At 41.4% G+C, this 21,888-nt stretch overlaps 2 protein-coding genes across 2 annotated transcripts; both read left to right on the top strand.

Moving 5' to 3' along the window:
* The first annotated feature begins 157 nt into the window (after positions 1–157).
* Positions 158–6,961, top strand: LOC115027324 (kinesin-like protein KIF3B). The gene is made up of 8 exons (XM_029460582.1): positions 158–1,670; positions 1,767–1,868; positions 2,063–2,185; positions 2,380–2,498; positions 3,330–3,446; positions 4,094–4,208; positions 5,492–5,670; positions 5,835–6,961. Exons 1-8 carry the CDS (start codon positions 273–275, stop codon positions 5,968–5,970), a joined length of 2,289 nt encoding a protein of 762 aa, XP_029316442.1. The 5' UTR covers positions 158–272; the 3' UTR covers positions 5,971–6,961.
* Positions 6,962–7,138: 177 nt separating this feature from the next.
* asxl2 (ASXL transcriptional regulator 2) lies at positions 7,139–19,089 on the top strand. The gene is given in 14 exon segments (XM_029461252.1): positions 7,139–7,296; positions 8,934–9,016; positions 9,210–9,212; positions 9,972–10,080; positions 10,361–10,502; positions 11,599–11,717; positions 12,703–12,823; positions 13,060–13,116; positions 13,237–13,397; positions 14,476–14,572; positions 14,686–14,791; positions 15,825–16,533; positions 16,980–17,078; positions 17,080–19,089. Coding segments are annotated over 14 exon segments (3,573 nt in total). The 5' UTR covers positions 7,139–7,239; the 3' UTR covers positions 18,790–19,089.
* The last annotated feature ends 2,799 nt before the right edge of the window (positions 19,090–21,888 follow it).

Below are 21,888 nucleotides of genomic sequence, written 5' to 3'. Positions count from 1 at the left end.
GGAGGCTGTGTGGGATGGGCCGGGGCGGCTGGGTGTTTTTCCTCAGCAGCAGCATCCTTTTTAGTATCTCGTGTCATCGCCTCTTTTTCGGAAAGATGCTCAGGGCGGAGGAGACGCTCGCGATGCTGAAAGGGGCTCACGTGAGGTGTGTCTGAAAGGCAATTGAAGCTGCTTGCACCTGCACAGAGAAGAAACATTGTGAGAGGACCCCGCCCGAGAAAAAAAATGGCTTTTTAAACGTGGTGAGGATACTTTTTACATTTCTGACCAAAATGTCTAAAAGCAAACATTGCGAGGCGATCAGGGTGGTGGTCCGCTGCCGGCCCTTCAGCAGGACAGAGCAGACTGTGGACTGGGAAAACATTATGCAGATTGATGACAGACTGGGGCAGATCACTCTCAGGAACCCGAAGGCACCACCTGATGAGCCAATGAAAGTATTCACGTTTGATTCTGTGTACGGCTGGGATTCAAATCAAAGGGACATCTATGATGATGCCGTGAGACCTCTGGTGGAGTCCGTGCTCCAAGGCTTCAACGGGACTACGTTTGCGTATGGTCAAACCGGGACAGGTAAAACACACACCATGCAAGGGGTTTCAAACGACCCGGAGTTGAGAGGGATTATACCAAATTCATTTCAGCACATTTTTACACAAATATCCAGAACTCAGAATCAGAAATACCTGGTGAGGTCATCGTACCTGGAGATCTACCAGGAGGAAATCCGAGATCTGCTGTGCAAAGACAACAACAAGAAACTGGAGCTTAAAGAAAACCCTGACTCTGGTGTTTATGTGAGGGATCTCTCTTCAGTGGTGACTAAGAACGCCACTGAGATTGAACATGTGATGAACATAGGCAACCAGTCCAGGTCTGTGGGCTTCACTAACATGAATGAACGCAGCTCTCGCTCTCATGCCATTTTTGTCATCACAGTCGAGTGCAGTGAGGTCGGGCCAGATGGCGAGGATCACATCCGTGTTGGGAAGCTGAACATGGTTGACCTGGCTGGCAGCGAGCGCCAGAGCAAGACAGGTGCGAAAGGGATGCGACTAAAGGAAGCAGCCAAAATCAACCTGTCCCTCTCGGCACTGGGGAATGTCATTTCAGCCCTGGTGAACGGGAAGAGCACCCACGTCCCTTACAGAGACTCCAAACTGACCCGCCTGCTCCAGGACTCACTGGGTGGCAATGCAAAGACAGTCATGATAGCCACAGTGGGGCCATCGCACAAGCACTTTGATGAATCCCTGGCCACGCTGAGGTACGCCAGCCGGGCCAAGAACATAAAGAACAAACCTCGGATTAACGAGGATCCCAAAGATGCCCTGCTGAGGGAGTTTCAGGCGGAGATTGCACGCCTGAAAGCCCAGCTGGATGAGCGAGGGATACTGGCAAAGGAGAGGAGGAGGAGAAGGGATAGCAAAAGACTGAGTAAAACTGGTATGGAAGAGGACATGTTCAGAGAGAGGGATGCGGATGTGTGGAAGGCTTTTGAGGAGGAACCAGAGGTGAGACATCGTATGAAAGACGGAGGTGACATCCCCATGGCTCTGCTCTGCCAGGGGAGCGGGGAGAAGTTAAAGCACCTGAAGGACAACAGAAAAAGTTTAGTGGACATGCAGTGGGATCAAGACGCTTTGGAGAAGATCATCGAGAAATATAAGGTACTTGTGAAGATACAGTTCAGCGTGTGACAAATGAGACTCTTGTGGAACAAAAGAAATGTACATAAATAATTCATTGTATGTCTTTGTTCACAGGCTATGGAGAGCAAACTGTTAATTGGGGGAAAGACTATAACTGATCACACGAATGAACAGCAAAAAATGCTGGAGCTGAAGAGGCAGGAAATTGCAGAACAGGTATGTAAAAAACAATAATATATAGTGTTTCTCTCCTTGTAAAACATACTTTTATGTCACAGTTCATGGTAATAGAAGTATAATTACGAGGCTGTCTGAACTTACACGGGAAGATGCTTTTAAAATGAGCGTAATCTTAAAAGGGCGTACTGTCTGTGCTCATCTTTACCGGAGCTGTTCTGTGTGATTTGCAGATAAGACGAGAGAGAGAGATCCAGCAGCAGATGATGATGCAGGACGAGGAGACTTCAGAAATGAGAGAAACCTTCTCCTCGCTGCAGCAGGAGGTGGAACACAAGACAAAAAAGCTGAAGAGGGTAAGATGACTCACCCGCTGACGCGTCCTAATGCTGTTACCACAAAAGCAATAAATAATCATTTCATTTGCATTTGAGAAAGATGGGAACACAGGATTTAGTCCCTTAGTGTGTTTTATATATACAGTATACATAGTGCAGCTTCAGTGACAGCAGTAATAATATAGTTATTTCTTTGTTCCTCGTCTGTACAGTTGTACGCCAAACTACAGCTGGTGAAGGCAGAAACGAGAGACGTCATCGATGAACACGTAATAATCAGGCAGGAGCTCGAGCAGACGCAGACCGAACTCACCAGAGAACTCAAGTACAAGTGAGTAACACCATGTCATTTCTTTCTCACAAAACTATTTCCATCATGGATTATATGATAAAGTCGTTTTTCATGCAAAAATGGCAGAAAAAACGTTGTTTTCAGAATTAAAATAGTTTTAAACATTACAAAATAAAGGCATTTAAGTGAGTTTAAAGTGGCATAGAGTAGCAGCCTTAAAGATTGTATAAAATAACATCATTAACTATCAGAGCCATATTTTGAAAGCATGAGATCAACAATATAGACCAAACTATCCATCTAGAAAATACTAAATTAAATCTAAAACTGTGTTTGCAGAAATGTGGTTTATAATACATAATAATAAGACATTGGAGATTTGAATGACAGTGAAAAACAACAATCAAATTGTAAAACTTCAAGGTTACAGTTTTAATGATGCTACTTTATTTCAATAGTTGATTAATAAGGAGCTAACAGCACAGTTCACGTGCCTCAGACTACCTACTGTATGTTTAAATATTGTTTCAGAGCATTTTGTTCTTAATTAGATTTCTTTCCTGCTGAATCAGGATATGAGGGAGGGATTAAAGCTGTAACTAGGCACGGAGTAAAATGCTGTTTGCTGCTTGGTAAGCAGTTTGTTTCGTAGGCAGAGGGATGACATTGTCAAAACATCGGAGCTGGTTGTGTATTATTGCATTTATTTTTTACATTTTCCAAGCGGAAAAGTTTTTTTTATATAAATATATGTAAATGTTTCTTTATGACATTTATTCTAGTATTGTTCTGTTGATTTCCTTTTGTTGTTGTTTCGATGGGACGCTTCCTGTGACCTCAGCTGACACACACTTGTATTTCACATTGCAGATATCTCTTGATTGAGAACTTTATCCCTCCAGAGGAAAAGAACAAGATCATGAACAGGCTGCACTTTGACAGTGAGGAGGATCAGTGGAGACTCCAGTCCGCTGTTCCATCAGAGAGGTCAGTGATTGAAGTGGGACAGTAAAGAAGGAGAAACTCATTATAAGTGAGTCACACAGGGCTTTAAACTGACCTGAATATACATATATATATATATATATATATATATATATATATATATATATATATGTATGTATATTCTATGTATAAATGTTTTCTTCCATCAAATCGAGCTCTCAAGTAAATGAAAGCTTCTCCTTGGATTTTAAAGTGTCTCATTAATCCAATACACTTCCGTGTCTTTCAAATTATTCTAATGGCCTGAATTTGTTTGCGTCCCCGTCAGCCTCAGTGTCTTTTGATGCAACCACCAGGAGTCGCCAAAGTCAGCGTTTTTAAAAACGTACACAGAAGGAACCATGACCTCACATGCTGCAGATAAAGTTTGTGTTCTGCCTCTCAAAGAAACACATATCTTTGTATAAGGGAAACCAGACGCCCTTGGTATTTTTCTTTACTGCGTCCGACTGAGACAGTTGGAAAGCTGAATGGAAGACAACACAGGGGAGATAACGGGGGATATTTCTGGTGGGATCTGATCAGATGACCATATATGGAGCACGTGGGGTTTCCAGACGCTTACGTCTTAAACCGCTATGTGAATTAAACTCAATCTAAATCCTTCTTTTCCCACGTTTTTACCCCAGTGCTCCCACTCAGGTCAAGAGGAGGCCTCTCTCAGCGGTGGGTTACAAGAGGCCAATCAGCCAATACGCACAGATGGCTGTTTCCACGGCAACTGGGGCCCCGTCTAGATACCAGGTCAGTGCTCGGACAGTCGGCAAAAAGCACAGCAGAGATGTGAAATCATGATCTAATCTTACGCACGCTGCCTCCGCGTTCACGGTCTCCTTCTTGGAGCTGGAAGATGGTTGTAGTAGCTATGGAAACCAGTCACAGCGTTAACGGTTGCATCTTATGATAGTGAATCATCAGTGTAATACCACAAAGGGAAACAATACTTGTACTGTACAAGTCCACATACAGTGATAGAGCTGATGACGTGTTTTTGTAGCATCGCACTGGTTCCCTCGACAAAGAGCCAATGGGATTATTACATTCAATTTGGGATTATTTCAGAAAAAGAACTTTATGATACTCACACGTTCTGTTCAGTAAAATAATCTTCACAAATTAACACCACTTTAATGATTTGTGAAGCGTAAGAAGGTAAAGTGAGGCTATACATTAACTACACCACGACTTCAATGTCACCAGCACTGAGTTAAAGGAGGCGTTTAATGTCCCTGAAAGCCTCTATAGCAGGGGTGTCAAACATGCGGCCCGCGGGCCGGATTGGACCCTCTGGTGGGCCGGTTTTGGATGACTTTGCAAAGTGTAAAAATTAGTTGTTTTGATCATAAAGTAAAATACTGTTCCAGATACCTGTGATGAAATGTGTTGTGCCTTTAGTTGACACACTTGTACGTTGTAACGCACATGTGTAAATGATAAACTGATAATATTGTTGAAATTGCACCTTATTCTCTTAAGAAATGTCAGGTTGTTCATAATGTTTAGTAAAAAGATAGTTAATTACATTTGAACATTTTCAGAATGTACTTTGTTGCACTAAAACGAAGGGAAACATTTGGAGTTGTTGTTATTTACAGGTTATTATGCTCTGATGTTACTGGTCCGGCTGTATGTGGCCCCTGAACTAAAATGAGTTTGACACCCCTGCTCTATAGTCTCATTTCTCTTTTAAACAACACGTAAAAGCTTCAATATTCACAAGTGGGGTATTTACTGTCGTGGTTTATGTTGTAAAACAAAACGTTCAAATCTCTTAAGCTTGTGTTAACAACAGAACTCATTTCAGGCATCTTTCCAAAAACCCATTAAAAAAAACATTGACTTCAAGACGAGCGAAACGAAAGAACTAATTTACGGGTTTTAGGACTCATTCCTGCAGCGCTCTATAATGATTATCTTAACATTATTTCCAAAAGGAAAGTCCACACACTGTTGCTCTGAGGGAGGCGTCTTACTACATTTTGCATATATAATTATAATATATACTTTTCTTGTATCTGTCCTTACAGGCTGAGAACATAATGCTGTTGGAGTTAGACATGTCTCCACCGACCATGTTCACCTTGAACCTTAATGGCGCTCACCTGGAGAGAGCCTTCTCTCCCAGGCTGATGCGGGATCTTCTGGTTACTGCTCCCATGAGAGAGAGGAGCACTGCGTCGTCACGGGTCAGGAAATCACAATCATGGTGAGAGAAGGAAGACATGTCTGTTGGGTCAATCCCAGTGTCTGAAATACAGTTATGTGGTGTCATGTTTCAAAAATACCTGAAAGTACATTTGGTTATTTTGTGTAACATATTGCATCTTAAATAATAAGTCAATCTATTTGTATTGTTTTAATGCGCTACAGGTATCAGGCCCCACAAGCAGCACACATCCCATCATCCTCATCATCCACCAGTCTGTCATCAGGATCTCAGAGACAACGAAGACCATCCTCCGCTGCCTATCTTCCACTGGGAGGTCCGATTCAGAAAAGCCCCTGATATGTGTCAGCACAATTGTACACAGGGCTGGCCTTAGTTCAAAGTGGCATAAAGGACTCCAGACATGGGGGGGAAATATTATGCCTTGATTTTAAATAGATTTCACACTTTGTTTTGAGAAAGAATCACTTTAGTAAGCATGCATTCAACCTAAAAGGATCTATCGGATTTGTTTTTAAGTGGGGTTGTACGAGTACTTATTAATAGTCAGTGTATTAACTACAGTATGGAGAAACCGACAGAGAAGCAATGTGCTGCTGTGGACGGGCACATTTCAGACACCTAAAAAAAATCTATATCAGTTTAAGTGTTCTCTATATTTAGAATATTTTCCCCACTTTACCTTTCCTTCAGGCTGTTGTCTATGCTCTCTTCAAAGCCACCAGACTCCATTGACAAAAGCAGTAATTTTACCTTGCAGAACGCAGGAGTTTCTGGTTTATCGCTGCCTCGATCGTTTAGTTTGTGTTATTGTGAGACTTAGGCGATCTGAACTAACCTAGTAGGTAATACACTGACTAAGAATAAGTACCTTATATAACCCCACTTCAAGAAATCTGAACCATCCCTTTACCCGGGAAGACAAACATAATTTTTGCCTACAGTTGCCTAAAACACATGTAGTTCTTCTTGACTTACTCCAGTCTTAACGAATAGCACAGCCAAAAAAGTAATCTTCTGAAACCAGAAGACTACTTTAAATTGTTTGGAGGATCTTTACAGTTCTTATTTTTTAATTTGATTACATTTTTTTTGAGAATGTATCTGTTCTTTGCCAAAACACTAGATGGTGATGGGGGGGGGAACTGAGGGGAGGGGCTCCCTGGTTTAGCCTGTATGCTTGATTAACTGTGGCTTCAATTTCTAGCTGATGTAATTGTGAGCAAAAAATGTGAAGAAAGCCTGCAATGCTCTCTTGATTAGCTGCCTTATTTTTTCGTGCAAAGTCCATTTGCTTACACATGGAAATAAACACTGACATGATCTTGAACTGCCTCCTGTATTTTTTATTTTTTATTCCCAAAGAGCTGCGGTTATGTTGCTGTGATGCTTTCCATAATGGCTTTATTATAAACATATGTGGGGGAATCTAGAAGACTTTGCAATGACAGCTTTATACAGTAAGATGACGTTTCCTTCGGAGTCACATGACTCTTTTTACAGTAAGTCCAACATGGCAGACGGAGTGGGTCTTACGCGGTAACTAAAGCAACATTTCAACTGGAACAGACACATTCAACACTACCCTGCTGCAACAGGACATCAACAATGAGGGAGAGACAGAAGAAAAAGAAAGGGAGGACGTGGGCGGAAGCCGCTAAAACGGTATTCTAGGTGTTTGTTTCTGCCGTTTGTTGTGGTTGTTTCCCTTGAACGCTCCCACTTGTGCAACTGTGTTTATGAGTTCATGACCTGCTAGTGGAGACGAGATGTTGCGTACACCGCGCGAGGCCCAGTGTTGACGGTTAGACATTTGGTAGGAGCGCTGTCACTTTAGCTTTCAAGTTGGCTGTCAAGTGAGCACAAATGCAGCGAGGTGACTGTCAGCTGTGTGTACTCAATGCTCTTCCCCGAAACCCTGCTGTGTGTTGTGTTCACACAGTACGGGTGACATGTTTGTCAGGACTTTAAAAAGTCGAATAAAGTAACCGTTAAGTCATCACGTCAGTGTTGCGCACTAGCCGGGTTAGCATGCTAGCTCCTGCTAACGTAGACTACGTCAACAAGTTTGTTTCGATATCAGCTGCAAATAAAACCCCGTGTAATGTGCAGTGTCTGTACTAAACTGACTCCCCTTATGTTACATTAATCCCACAATAGATCACCAAGTTAACATATTGCATGCCAACGTTTGGCGATATGTCACAATACAGTAGTTAATGTTGCTAGCATTGTAGCTAGCTGTCTAGCTTAACATGCTACTACAACATATCAAAACCAGTGCTTGAAGAAGTACTCAAGGCTTGAGTAAAAGTAGAAATACCAGACAAAACAGTACATAACAAGTGTCCTGAATTCACAATGTTACATAAGTAAAAGTACAGAAGTATTATCGGCTAAATGTACTTCAAGTAAAGTACTCAGTATGCAGAATGGCACTTCTTTTCCAAGTGTTGCATCACTAAACAATATTATATTATTCTGTGTTCACTAACAAATACATGTAAAAATATTGTTGTAGCTCATTAATGTAGAGCCAATTTTATATCATGCTTTATATACCACTGGCTTGATTAGTACTACATCATATCATACAAGCATATCATGTTTTTATTATTAGAAAAGTAACTGTCTGCTAAATGTAGTGGAGTAAAAAGTACAATAATGGATATAATAATGAAGTAAAAGTACAAGTATGTCAACATTTTACTTAAGTACAGTAACGTTACTTAATGTACTTAGGAAATTCCCCCATTGTCAACAACTATGTCATAATTAAAGCGTAACAAGTATTAACAGTAACTAGTTTGAACACATAACGTAGCTATAACTCTATACATAATAACATAAGAGCAATAACGTGTGTTTCTAAACGCGCTCAATGCGGACACACACGAACAGTCGTTACAAGAATGTACAAGGTGGGCGCAAAATGAAAGAAACATTGTTTGCTCAACACCAGATGTGGGTTTTCTCATGGAGAAGTTTATGTGCTGTGAGATGTTCTCGTTGACATGTTTCGCTGTTAGCGTTTTATTAAAGTGATCTTGCTGCATTCCCTGTTCATGTTATAACATATTACAGTGTTTTCTAGGATGACAGCCATATATGGAAATGATAACTTTAGAAGTTAACTAAACATGTGGTCCAGAGAGAGGAGCAACATCATAGCAGGAGATCTTAAAGGCAAATAGCCTCAATGTTTTTGTTCTTAATTATTCTGAGCATTAAACCGATGCTTTGTGGTAACCTGTTATGTGAACTTGAAGTAAGTATTTTAACAATGATATTTGTTATTGTAGGTTTTGGAGAAATACCCTAATACGCCCATGAGCCATAAAGAGATCCTGCAGGTGATCCAAAGAGAAAGGCTTAAGGAAATAAGGTAAACATTTTCCTGCCGTCGTAGCTTAACTACAGCAGATGCCCTTCAGAGAGGAGACCGTTTCATGACTCTCTCTGTAATCGATTGCTCATATCATGTACTTCCCTTTTTCTTGTTCACATAGTAGCGATTATTTACTTCAATTAATAATTGTTTCGTTTCTTTTTGTTTCATTGTCACTGTTCTCATCCAGAAGGTAAGAGAAAGCTAGCCCCCAGCCCTTATCTTAACAAACTCACTGCAATGCCACTTTGTTTGGTTTTTACCTTTTGCATGTTATTAACAATAACATGTCCTAGGTTCAGTTGCCTAAAGACAATGTTAGACTCCCCCCCTTGTATTAAACCAAGAGTATAATAGCCATCTTTAGCCATCTGTTGCTATAAACACATGATTCTAATTGTCAGTATGGTAAATGACTTTACACAAAGACTTTAGTGGGGGTGTACATTTAATGAGGTAATGATGTATGTGGCCGTACTTCTAAACCTAGTTTCTAAATTAATCAATGCGTTTTTTTATTACCTTACATTTTGCTTAATGTACTTCAAGTACTATTCTGTATGTAACACCGTGTAGAATACGTTGCTTCACTATGTACCTCTGGATACATCTCTCGCATGACTTCTGAGGCATTATTGTGCACTCTTTATTAACTTAGCTTGTAAAATGTTTGACTTAACTAGAGCAGATTTTATGCAACAGAAATAATTATGCCAGAGCAGTTTAATCCGAGAATGTCACACAGCTCATTACAATGATTAGATAAGTCTTGAACCAGTTTTATGAAACTGATTCTGTAAAAAAAATTGCCCACAAGTACACCGATGTGAATCTGAGCTGAACTCTTGACACCAGATATCAGACCAGCTGTTGCCCTTCTCACATCTTTCTCCCAGCTGTCGGATTTATCTGGGAATAGATGTGTAATTTGCATTTTTCTCTCGTGATACAGTGGAACCTCGCCGCTGGCATGTCTGAACGCAATGCTGCACACAAACTCCCGTGGGGATGAGGGGATCTTCTACAAAGTTCCAGGCAGAATGGGCGTCTACACATTAAAGGTTAGTTCGACACAAAGCAGCTTTCACTACTGTGAGGCCGAAAGAATCATGAATGGGCTACAAAGTCTAACTTAGGGACAGGAAAACATCAATCTTGGTCAGCATCATGACAAATATGTTCATACTGTCTTCTACTTAAATGATGAGTTCTTCGGGTGAGCTCTGAGTATGACGCGCCCGTGTGCACAAGATGTTTTTGTATTTCAGCTTGGCTCTTGTTTGTCTGAACCCATAACATAAAGGTAACATACTCTTTGTACTATAACTTTTTTTTATGTAGAAGGACGTCTCAGATGTGGCGAAGGAGCTGTCTGACGAGGGCTCTGAGGACAGCAGTGACAATCTTTCGGACTCCCAAAGCACAGAAAACAACAGCAGTGCCATCGCAGGAGAGGGCCGGAGAGGACGGTGGATGCGGAGAGGTACAATCATTACTAACCGCCCTTAAGTCACTTCTTTAAGTAGAGTCATCTCCAAATGACTGATCCAACATTCATATTAACTTTAATATTTAATGCAGATGTGAACAGAAAGTGTAGTACATTATGTGATTGGAGGCAGCCTCAATAGAAAACAATGCACTAAGTGAGGACTGTAGCGCTGCTCATTAGCTGATTTACGCTGGTTGGTTACTTAGTTATGACTATGAGAGTTAACGCCCCCCTCCAGCCGTGGTTAAAAGTCATTGCGGAAACACAGGAAACCAGCTGAAGCAGCAGCAGAAGAGACGAACGCAAATGACACCGTCGCCTCAAAAATACCTCCTGGAATACACCGAGCAGCAGACATAATGATAGCGAGAGGTGGGTTTTATCTTGTAAACACTCACGCTGTGTCAATAATGTCTTCCGTTATTTGTCGGCGATGAAGCTGCGTGCTGTGCACACGACCGTCTCTCCGTCGCAGTTTCCCGCTCTTCTTGTGTCTCTGAGGGGTCATCCTGGCTGTCTTGTAAATTGCACCCCCTGATTGCAGAGCGACTCCGCAGAACGAGCTTTTTCTTCAAGTAGCAATAATTCTTGTGTTCCTCAGGCTCTCACTGACTTTCATTATTTCTCTCTGCCACTTGATATTTTAAGTGACTGTTAAAGCAGGAAACTGTATTTTCTCACTATGACCCGTGACCACTTCCTCAGTGTGCACAAGTTTAAAAACTGCCAAGCAAATAACCTCGGTTTATATGTGAGGACTCAGATAGTGTTTTTTTTTTTACTAATTAAAGCAACAAATCACAAAGTCAAATACAAATTTAAGTGGCATCGAAAGTGGAACTGCGACATTATGTAGATGTAAAGGTGTTTTGTTGGAAACATAGAACACAGACGTTGGAAACAATCTTCCCATTGAAGTGTTCAGCCCATTTTCTTTTGTAATACGATATTTTAGCAATCTGCTTCTTTGTGCACTGCATTGGTTTCAGTTTCATCAAAACAAAAGCATGATAGTCTGTACCCCCCCGCCCCCTCAGGAAGTGCATTTTGTAACATCTGTTTTTCTGCTTTTTCGTGCATTTCGTAGTTCCCTCCAAGCTGCAGTCACAGCCGTCCTCTCCGCAGCCTCGATGCTCGTCGCCTTCTGTCCCCAGCAGTAAACTCATCTCTCCCTCTCAGAAACACAGCAAGAAAGCTTTGAAACAGGTACTGGCTAGTTTTAATTTTTTTATGTGTTAATAACAGCTACTTAGTGGAGTAAATACTATATTCAGTTCCTGAACAAGTTCCTGCCACACCCTCTTGCTCACATACAACCATATAAATCCCTGCAACCCCGCTCTACAACACACACACACACACACACACACACACACACACACACACACACATTCTTGTTTAGCGTCAGAACATTTCATGTCTTTCATTTATATACCAAGTGTAGAGTTTTTAAAGGATCTGAAACTCACACCTCTAATCCACGTCACAATACTTACTCATACTTTTATATTCTTCACTGACACGTTTTCAGTAAACATGTACATAACCCGTGTTGTCAGCAGGCGGCAATTATCTTTCCATCCCCTGCCTGTAAAACATCTTGTGCTAATTATTTAAAAACAATGACGCTGCTGGAAATAAAAGCCTATAGCTGGTTTTACAGTATTAATGTCCTCATAGCTCGCCCTGTTCAACATCTTCCTATTGGCTGCTTTGTGCCTTTTTAGTTTTTTTTTCTATTTAATTAGATTTCACTTGATTGTAATTCACTCCATCTGTGCTGGTGTGTAATTTTCAGCTCTGTCAGAACTATTTGTGTTCATTTATGAGGCGTGGAACACTAGAAGAAGGAGATTTGGCTGAAATATGAGTGCCGGAGAGACTTAATGTGTATTTTTCATTCTGTGATTTCCCTTTTTTTATTTCAATCAGCTAAAATGAAGCCGGCACTCAGTGGACTGTCTGACATCGCTTCTTTAATCTGTGCACATTGTGTTTGTGAGGTGATCAGACTTTATTTATTCTGCTGTTATGCAACCTATTTCATTGCTTCACTGTTATTTAGTGGTTATTTAACCTGGCAAGTGGCCCTAGGGGAGTAGTTGCAGGGAAGCGGAGGGTTAATCACATTCACACTCTTTCTCTCATACTGCCGGCTATTTGTGCTTTCCTTATTTTTGCTTGTCTTCAGGCCTTGAAGCAGCAGCAACAGAGAAACCAGCGCAGACAAGTGGGAATGCCAACCACCTCCAGTCCTAGACTGCTTCTGAAAACCATCAAAGATATGGCTGACAACATTACTACAAAGACTGGTAGGTGGCAGCTATTATATTACACAATATAAAATATACTTAGTAGCAGTCACTTTGGGTATTTCATTGCACAAAGTTTTGACGATAAGTTACTGATATTGATGCAGTTCTTAGGGTTTGTCCTGTTACTACAGACAACAAACATTGTATTATAATCCCAACGTGACTCGTATATCTTCAGTGTGGAAACAGTTTGGTCTTTAGCTTGCAATTTTCCTTTCCTTCTGTCATACCAGACTGCCACCCCGTCGTCCCCAGGAAGGTTTCTCAGAGGTCCGGCCGCCTTAGTGCCGGTAAGTCAAACAAACAACATGACCGCATGTGAGAGTGATATTACTCAGTTGCAAGATCGGCACGTTTCTGCATTGCAGGATCTGTCTTGACTTACATCTGTTTCCTGTTTTGCATTGCAGGGCAGCTGAAACGTACCAAGTGTAAAATAGATGTGGAAACACCAGACTCCATTTTGGTTAACACCAACTTGCGTGCGATCATCAACAAGCACACCTTCTCTGTCCTTCCTGCAGACCGCCAACAGAGGCTACTGAAACTTCTGCCTGAAGTTGACCGGCAGGTCTAAAATTATTCATACTTCTTATGCTTTAGTTGCATCATCTAACACTGAGTGTAATATTATTGAATGTAATTTACCATCTTTCCTGTCAATCGTCGTATAATGTGTTAAAGGTTCAATGTGTAACCTGCTCCAAAGAAATGGTGTGTCGAATTTCACCTTTTGAACTGGGTCCCATATAATCTCTAATGTTCATATGTTCGCTGTAGTAGTTTGGCTTATTTAACATCTGCTGTCATCTTCACGTGAGGCTGATCCATCTGTGTTTCCCGGGCACTGATGTTAAACGGGGCTGTAGTCCGGGTAATGTTAAAAAAATACAAAGTGGCAGAACGACCCGCATATTCGTCTCATGCTCCCGGTGGCGGTGCAGCCAGGAGAGCAGCCGGCCGGGGGAGGAGAGAGGTCGACAGGCACTAAACCGTCGCCTCAGTCATCGTCCGAAGAGACTTGAGCTCAGCCAGAAGAAGCCCTGCAGTCACAGCTGCTGGACCTGTGTAACGGCAGCAACAGGGAGTCTGCAGTTCCCCGGTGCTGTGGCTGAACTCGAGCTAACTGCTAACTGAAGCTACGACGTTTCCCCCGAGCTCCCGACAGCTTTACACTCAGAGAAACAGCCTCCTGGCAGCTGTGAGGACGAAGCGAGGTGGTGCGGAGGGTTTTATCGTTTCTGCCACTTTGAATGTAATCTAATAAACAAACTATAAAACAGACACGGTACTTCTTCTCCCTCTGTACTGAAGGCAGACTGCAGCTGCAGTGACTCACTATCACCTCTAGAGGAACAAGTGGTATTACAAGACTGGATGGAGCGCAGCTAGCTGTTAGCATGCTAATGTCAGTCGATCTGCAGCACAACACAGAGACGTCTTTGACACAACGTCAACACTCTTCCCATTTTACACATTGAACCTTTAAACTCTTTTAGGTGGATATATATTAGCTAACTTCTGTAACGCATTACTTCATGTTCACAGATGTTTAACTGTATCACATATGTGAAGCATAAGTCGAAGTACCGATGCAGGGATGGTGATTGTGTTGATGTTTGTCCTAACGTTGTGCCTCCTCTCCCCAGGCTTGCATTGACGGCCTACTGAAGGTCACTAGTTCTGCATTGAACAATGAGTTCTTCACATCAGCAGCTCAGTCTTGGAAGGAGAGGCTGGCCGAGGGTCAGTCCAACTGATAATAACTGCATTCAGTTAATTTCCAGAGAATAATTACCAAGGTTCAGGGCCACCACACAGATACTATAACGTTTCTTATGTAACTGTTTTCTTTATAGGGGAATTCACTCCTGAGTTGCAGCTACGAATGCGCCAAGAAATTGAGAAGGAAAAGAGAGTTGAGCTCTGGAAGGAAACCTTCTTTGAAAACTATTATGGTGAAAAGTAAGTTCTCCTCTATGATATATTATTTATCAATTCACTCATCCGATCCAGCTTGAAAGAAGTCTCCCCAAAAGACCTCACAACTGTGGAATGGAACTTTTCTCATTTCTTATCTTCACGTCATTAACATGACTCATTTTCATACATGCCTTGTTAAACTGCGGCGTGTTTGAAAGGATCATTCAGAGCTGAATGAGATTCCAAAGAGGACGTTAACCCCACCCTCCTCTTCCTCTCGCATTACAGGAGTAAGATTTCTTCTAGGGAACATATAACGACATCACATTGTATTGAATCGAACAGTTCGAAGCTTCTCACTGCTAAAGACTGAACAGATCATTTCCAGTGTTTAAGTTTCATACTTCACACTAAGTATACACACAACTCTGTAAATCTAGATCAACTCAAGAATGTTCTTCTTCTGTGATCTATACAACAACACTAGCAACTCAACTGTTGTTTTTAATATGTTGAGTCACATTCAACACCAAACTTTGTGTGTACAATTCCTTTAAACCAGGGATGTCAAACATGCGGCCCGGGGGCCACAACCGGCCCGCCAGAGGGTCCAATCCGGCCCGCGGGATGACTTTGCAAAGTGTAAAAACTATTTGTTTTGATCATAAAGTAAAATACTGTTCCAGATACTTGTGACAACATTTGTTGTGCCTTTGTAGACGCACTGATCTGTAAGTTGTAACTGCACATGTGTAAATGATGAACTGAGGAACAATATTGTTGAAATTGCAACTTTTCTTCTTAAGAAATTTCAGGTTGTAAAAAGATAGATCATTACATTTGAACATTTTCAGAATGTACTTTCTTGCACTAAAACGAAGGGAAACATTTGGAGTTGTTGTTATTTACAGGTTATTATGCTGTGATGTTACTGGTCCGGCTGTATGTGGCCCCTGAACTAAAATGAGTTTGACACCCCTGCTTTAAACGCTCAGTTTTTTTAGAAAGAAAACACTTGATTTATGGATTTATTTCTTTGTCTTTCTTTCTACCTCCCTCTTCTCTCTCTGAATAGTTCTGGGCTCAGCTTTGAGGAATCCAAAGAGCTGACAAAGGCTGATGTGAATCAGGAGTCTGCCAGGCCCCAGTCCCCCCGTCATCAGACAGCAGAGAATCCCAAGGGCACCAAGGACACCGGCCGGACTGATGCTGCTGCTACCGCTGTGAAAGACATGAAGCCAACTAAGGAGCCTCTGAAGGCACAGCCTGCTCAGAGAGAGCCAGTCTCCACCACTGAGCCCATGAAGACACGGCGCTCGCAGTACGCCGAGGATCGAAAGTTGAACGCAGCAGCGGCAGCACAGTCTGGGCTGACATCTGCAGTGAAAACACCAGAGGTTGAGAGGCCGACTGTACGGGCTGCGGTAGCTACTCTGCCTGAAAAGGAGCAAAAAGAGGAAGTGAAGGAGGTTAAAACTGAGCTCCCGCAGTCGCCTGTGAAGAAAAACCCTCCACCGAAAAGTTCAGAGTTAAAAGAGGATCAGCCGGTGTCTGTGGTTAAGCCTGCTGAGGAGAGCGAACAGGTCATCTCTGAGCCCAGTGCCCCCTCAGAGCCGCTGAAAAGGAAATCTCTCAGTGAGATTGGGGATGAATTGACACCAGAGAAAAGGCCCCGCATGTCGTCGGTTTCCTCAGTGTCTTCAGTCTCCTCTGTGTCTCCTTCAGCGTCGTCCATATCAAGCCCTGCTACACCGACGTCGAGTCAGAGGGTTCCACCACTCAAGGTAGTAAAAATGTTTGTGAAGTCTCCCTGATCTCTCTATCTTTTGAGTATACAAAAAAAGGCTTGAAAGGTGGCTCCGACAAGTTTGTAGATTCTTCTTTGCAGAGAGCGACAGCTGTAGTCAGTTGGATTCCCAGCAGTTAGATAATCAGTGAGTGTTAAATGTGTTAAAAATGATCAAAATGTCCAGAGAAATTTCTCAAACCCAACTGCATTTCTCTGCCTTTGATATTAATGCTCCAAACAGTCTTAGCTTCCACTATAAATCTCTAACTTAGCTACTTTCAGCAGGGTTTTGTAGCTAATGTGACACAGAAGTATGTTATTTAGCTATGTTTCAGATGTATGTATGTTAGAAGAAGTCAGGATTCAAATCAATTAAAAGGTTTAATATGTTAAAGGTGTATATCTTAAAATATTTCTTCTTTTCTCCTACTCCTTTTGCAGATCCCAGTGTCCCGAATTCTCCCCATTCCTTTGTCACCTAGTCAGGTCTCACCCAGGACTCCCCTCCCGGCCCCGCTCAGCAGCACTGGCCATACTGGCTGCTCGCACTTTGGCTGACATCAAAGCCAAAGCTAAGCTTGCTCGAGCGCAGAGAGCAGCGGCTGCCGCAGTATCGTCTGCATCGAAGGGAGCGGTGCCAGGCCCGGGGCCAGGGGGAGGCAGTGGTGAGCAGACGCAGCCATCGCCGAGCCCCAGCCCAACGTCCTCACAGGCATCAAGCATATTACCAGCCTCCAGTCACACCAGTACACCTCCTCCTCGCCCTCTGGACTTTGTTGGCCAACTAAGCCCAAACCGGTCTCAAACACCCTCCTCAAGCAAAACTGATGAAAAACTCAAAGATCGTTCTGCTGGTTCTGTCACTGCGGCACCCGATAGCATTCAGATTCAACCCACTACGTCATCTGTGGATGCTCTGAAGGGACAGGAAACCCTGTCACCTGCTGGTTCATCAGCCAAGTTCAGCTCCTGTATCCTTGCAGATAACCCGCTGGTCACTCAGCTTCTGCAGGGCAAAGAAGTTCCATTGGAGCAGATCCTCCCTAAATCGCTTTCCAAGGTGGAAGTGAAGATGCCAAACTTACCCTCTGGTAGTAAGGGGAAGTCGCCACACTCCGCTGAGCAAAGGGCTGATAAGCAGATGTCCCAGCAGTTCAATACAGCAGGACGAGCAGGAGTTTTCTCCGAATACACAAGACACCACGGGGAACTTCCTGATAAGGAGACTCAGGAGCAGATCCTGCAGGCTCTGATGCAGAGGAAAGGCCAGCTGATCCAGCCTTTTGGTGGTATGGGGCTACAGCATCATCAGTACAAAGTCCATCAGCTGGTGCATGCAGAAAAGCATCAGGACCAATCAAGGATTTCCGTAGGGTTTCTGGGTCGTAGAAGGATGCCCAGGCCTGCCATGACGGGACATTACCTGCTCAATGTGTCCACATACGGCCGAGGACCAGAGGGCAAGAGACTGCAGCAGTCTGTCATCCCAAACACGTCTGTGTCCAGTTTAAAAAGGGAAAGCACAGAAGGAGAGGAGGCGGTTAAGGAAGAAGAACCAGCCAGGAAATGTTTCTTTCCTGCTTCTGGAGTTAAAACAGAGCAGCATGGATACTCGATAACCAAGTCTGATGAAGCAGCGATCCTTCAGCATTGCTCCAGTGTAAAGACTGAGCCTGGATCAGAGCATAGTGCAGCCGGTGCCGATAAAAACAGCACCAGTGGGACAGCCAAAGACACCAGCCCCTTTTCTCAATCACACCGAAGGCACCTCGAACTCCGCAATAGTAACCAGGGAAACTTCGAGCCATATCTTACCCAAGTGGACCCCAGTCACCAGCGGCAGTCTGCCTTTCAGACCCAGAGAACGCTTGATAATCAGGAAGTCGTGGCAGCATCGTGCTACGGTGGCACTATCAGTATGTCTGTACCTCACACTTTGAACCACAGCACTGCAGGCATTGGCTCTTCCACAGCCGCATCAGAGGCTGAGGGCGGCGGCGTCCACGGGAGCGTCATGTCTTTCTCAGTGACCGTCACCACCATACCTGCCGGTCACTCGTTAGACCACGGCAACCAGGGCGAGCCCTCACCCGAGCAGTCGTTCATCGAGGGCTCCAACATGGAGGACGTGCAGTCTAAATGCTACTGCAGACTGAAGGCGATGATCATGTGCAAAGGATGCGGAGCCTTTTGCCATGATGACTGCATCGGCCCCTCGAAACTGTGTGTGTCATGTTTAGTTGTACGATGATATGAAATTACTAATGATTTGAAGATATCGTGGTTTGATTTGTATCGAAGACACAAAGCAGAAGCAGGTCCTTCAGAATCAATATGACATCGCTGCTGCTGGGATGAAGCACGTTAGCAACAACCAGCATGTGGTCGCTGTTGGAAAGGAAAGGATTTACACTGGATGTTCTTTTGTTTCACCAACATCAATGAACAGTTGTGTCGTGCAGTTTTTTTGGTAGAAATGTCAATCAAATCAGTCTGTTAGATGTGTGACAAATATAAAAGCTGGCATTGTTTGCACTTGGCTAGGATTAGTGTGATATATTTATACATATAACTATAACTATATATATATATATATAATTATATTTATAATATATATATAATTATATATAATTATATATTATATATATATATATATATAATTATATATTATATATATATTTCTAAATATAATTATATATATAATTATATATTTATATATAATTATATATTTATATATATATTTCTAAATATAATTATATATATATTTATATATAATTATATATATATTTATTAATATATATATTAATATAAATGTGTGTTTGTGTAGTTTTTTTAAAAAGGAGGGAAAATGAATGTTGCTATTTTTGTAGAACATAATGACTGTTGTGTTTAATACTGACACTTTTTATTATTGGGCCTAATCAGTTATGATTTAAAGGCAAAAAAAGGGTGCTAATGATAATCATTGGTTGTAGAGTACCTCCTGGCATTTATGCACGCATGGCAGGGAAGTGCAACTCACAGTAACTATTTTATATGAGAACTGTACATTTATTGCTGAACACACTCAGATTTTAAGAACTAGAAAGAACGTGTATTGTTTTAGAGAAAGAATATAAATGGAATTTCGAATGATGCTATAAAATCAACTCGTTAGGATTGCACATCACATAGTTTTTTGACTAACGGTTACAAGGCAAAGCACTTGAAAATGACCTGGATATATAGTAGTAACTGTGTACAGCACTTATATTCAAACATAGGGGGAAAAGAAGAATCATTTTTATATATATATATATATATATAAAATGCATATATGTTCATTTTGGCAAACTGAGATCTTTTCCATTCCAAGTTAAGGTCTAGAGTCACTTCCTACTGTGTGAACCTTCATATTCTCCCCCCAAAAAAAGCCAGTTTGTAGATATTGTCTCCTGTAAAGTGGGGTTTCTAACGCTTGTACTTTATGTCTATATACATAGATCAAGAGTGGCAAACAGTAAAAAAAAACAAAAGCAAACACTCAAGGCAAGGGGAGAAAATGAAGATGATTTTGTTTTTCCACTGTAAATATTTGCTCATTTACGGTATATGCCTAGATATAGAACATATTTTATCCGTGCAGCACACATTGCTTGAATATATCCTGTTAATTACAAAATGATTTTTATTGTGGAAAGAAAATGGAGAAGAACAGTACGTTATGCTAAAACGCTAAATGCTTTATCATCGAATGATTCAGCGAAGCACGCTACAAAAGATTTGGACGCCGATTAACAGCTGGACGTAACACTTTAAAATGAGAACTGAGAGTTACCTTCCATTTTAATGTTGTACCAAGTATTGTAAGCACAACATAATATTGGATCGTGATATATATATAATGTACGTGTGTGATGTACAAGGAGGAACACTGTGTTGTTGCAACCTTGTATCTGCATTAGGAGGATGTTAACGCAGTACATGTGTTTATTTTACCACATATTAACCAGTGGAAAGCGTTACCTCAGCAGGTTCTTTGAGCTGTTCATGCTGAATGCAAATTAAGACGCATCAACTTTATTTAGAAATGTCCTGGAGGTGCAAAGTAGGCCTGTTTTATAGCAATTATTTCCAAGGTAATATGCCAAAGTCACCTTTTAAAGAAAGTAATATAGTAATCACAAAGTAATATATTTTAATTAATATATTTTAATATTAAAATCTAATTGTTTTTGAAAATCAACAGGGTATTTACTATAATAATAATAATAATAATATCCGTTTTTCTTATCATTTTGCTTAGATTGGACAGACCACCATACAGAGAATAACTTGACTTTTATAATTCAAATTGCCCAGGTATGAATATTCTGTATGGACCAGCTTTTTATTCAAAGGATCCGTTGGTCTCTATTTTTCCATAGAAATGTTGTCTTACATGTGTACCCTGTTAGCTGTCTACCTTTGTGTCATTACCTTATGGAAACAAAAAGATATGTTTTTAAAAGCACCATGTTTAGGTCAGTGGATTAATCAAAGTCCATTTTTAAATGCATTTGTTATTAAATTGAGGGGGTATGTTATGTGGAAAATGGTTAGGGTTAGAATCAGGAGATGTTTCCACATATTTAGCATTTCACCAAAACTGGTGTACCAGTATTTTATTCTGTTAACACAAATTTGATTTATCCCCGATGAATATTTAGGTCTTATTTGGTTGAATGTGATGTTAGGATGTTGTATTTACTCATGTAGAGTTGGGGACTGGATTGCACTGCAAAAACAATTAACAAAAACAATCAATCACCCCAAAAAGGCAGCTGGAATCTTTGTTAAGGACTGAAACGTGAGTCAGGCAGTAGTCCCCGCTGTCACTGAAGTTACCTGTCGTGTGTGTTTTCAGAGGAGCACATATATATATATATATATATATATATATATATATATATATATATATATATATATATAGAATGGGCCATCACCACCATTTTGAAATGTCACGTTTTATCACTAGGTGAATTTGTTTTAATATGTCTGTGTCATTTTGTCTCCATTTAAACTCCGGGTGAATGTAATATAGTAATCAGCACTTGTAAGCAAAGTGTATTTTATCAGAAGTTATAGACTATTATAAATAAATAATGAAAAGAAAAACATTGTGTGTGTGTGTGTTTACTGGAGTATCCCTTTAAATTCAATTTAATCTATTTGTTGTTTCATCTCCACTCTGTTATGCTGAGGATCATAATTCAGAGTAAAAGCAGCAATAGTAGTAGTGTGCCTTTAACCAGCGTGCGTGCGCACATGCGTAAAGTGTAGTAGGTGGTCGCGCATGGCATTTCCGTGCCTGCTTGCGCTCTGCTCTGCC

The sequence above is a fragment of the Cottoperca gobio genome, chromosome 22, assembly GCF_900634415.1.
Source record: "Cottoperca gobio chromosome 22, fCotGob3.1, whole genome shotgun sequence".
Lineage (NCBI taxonomy): Eukaryota > Metazoa > Chordata > Actinopteri > Perciformes > Bovichtidae > Cottoperca > Cottoperca gobio.
This window is presented reverse-complemented; position numbering and strand designations above follow the sequence as displayed.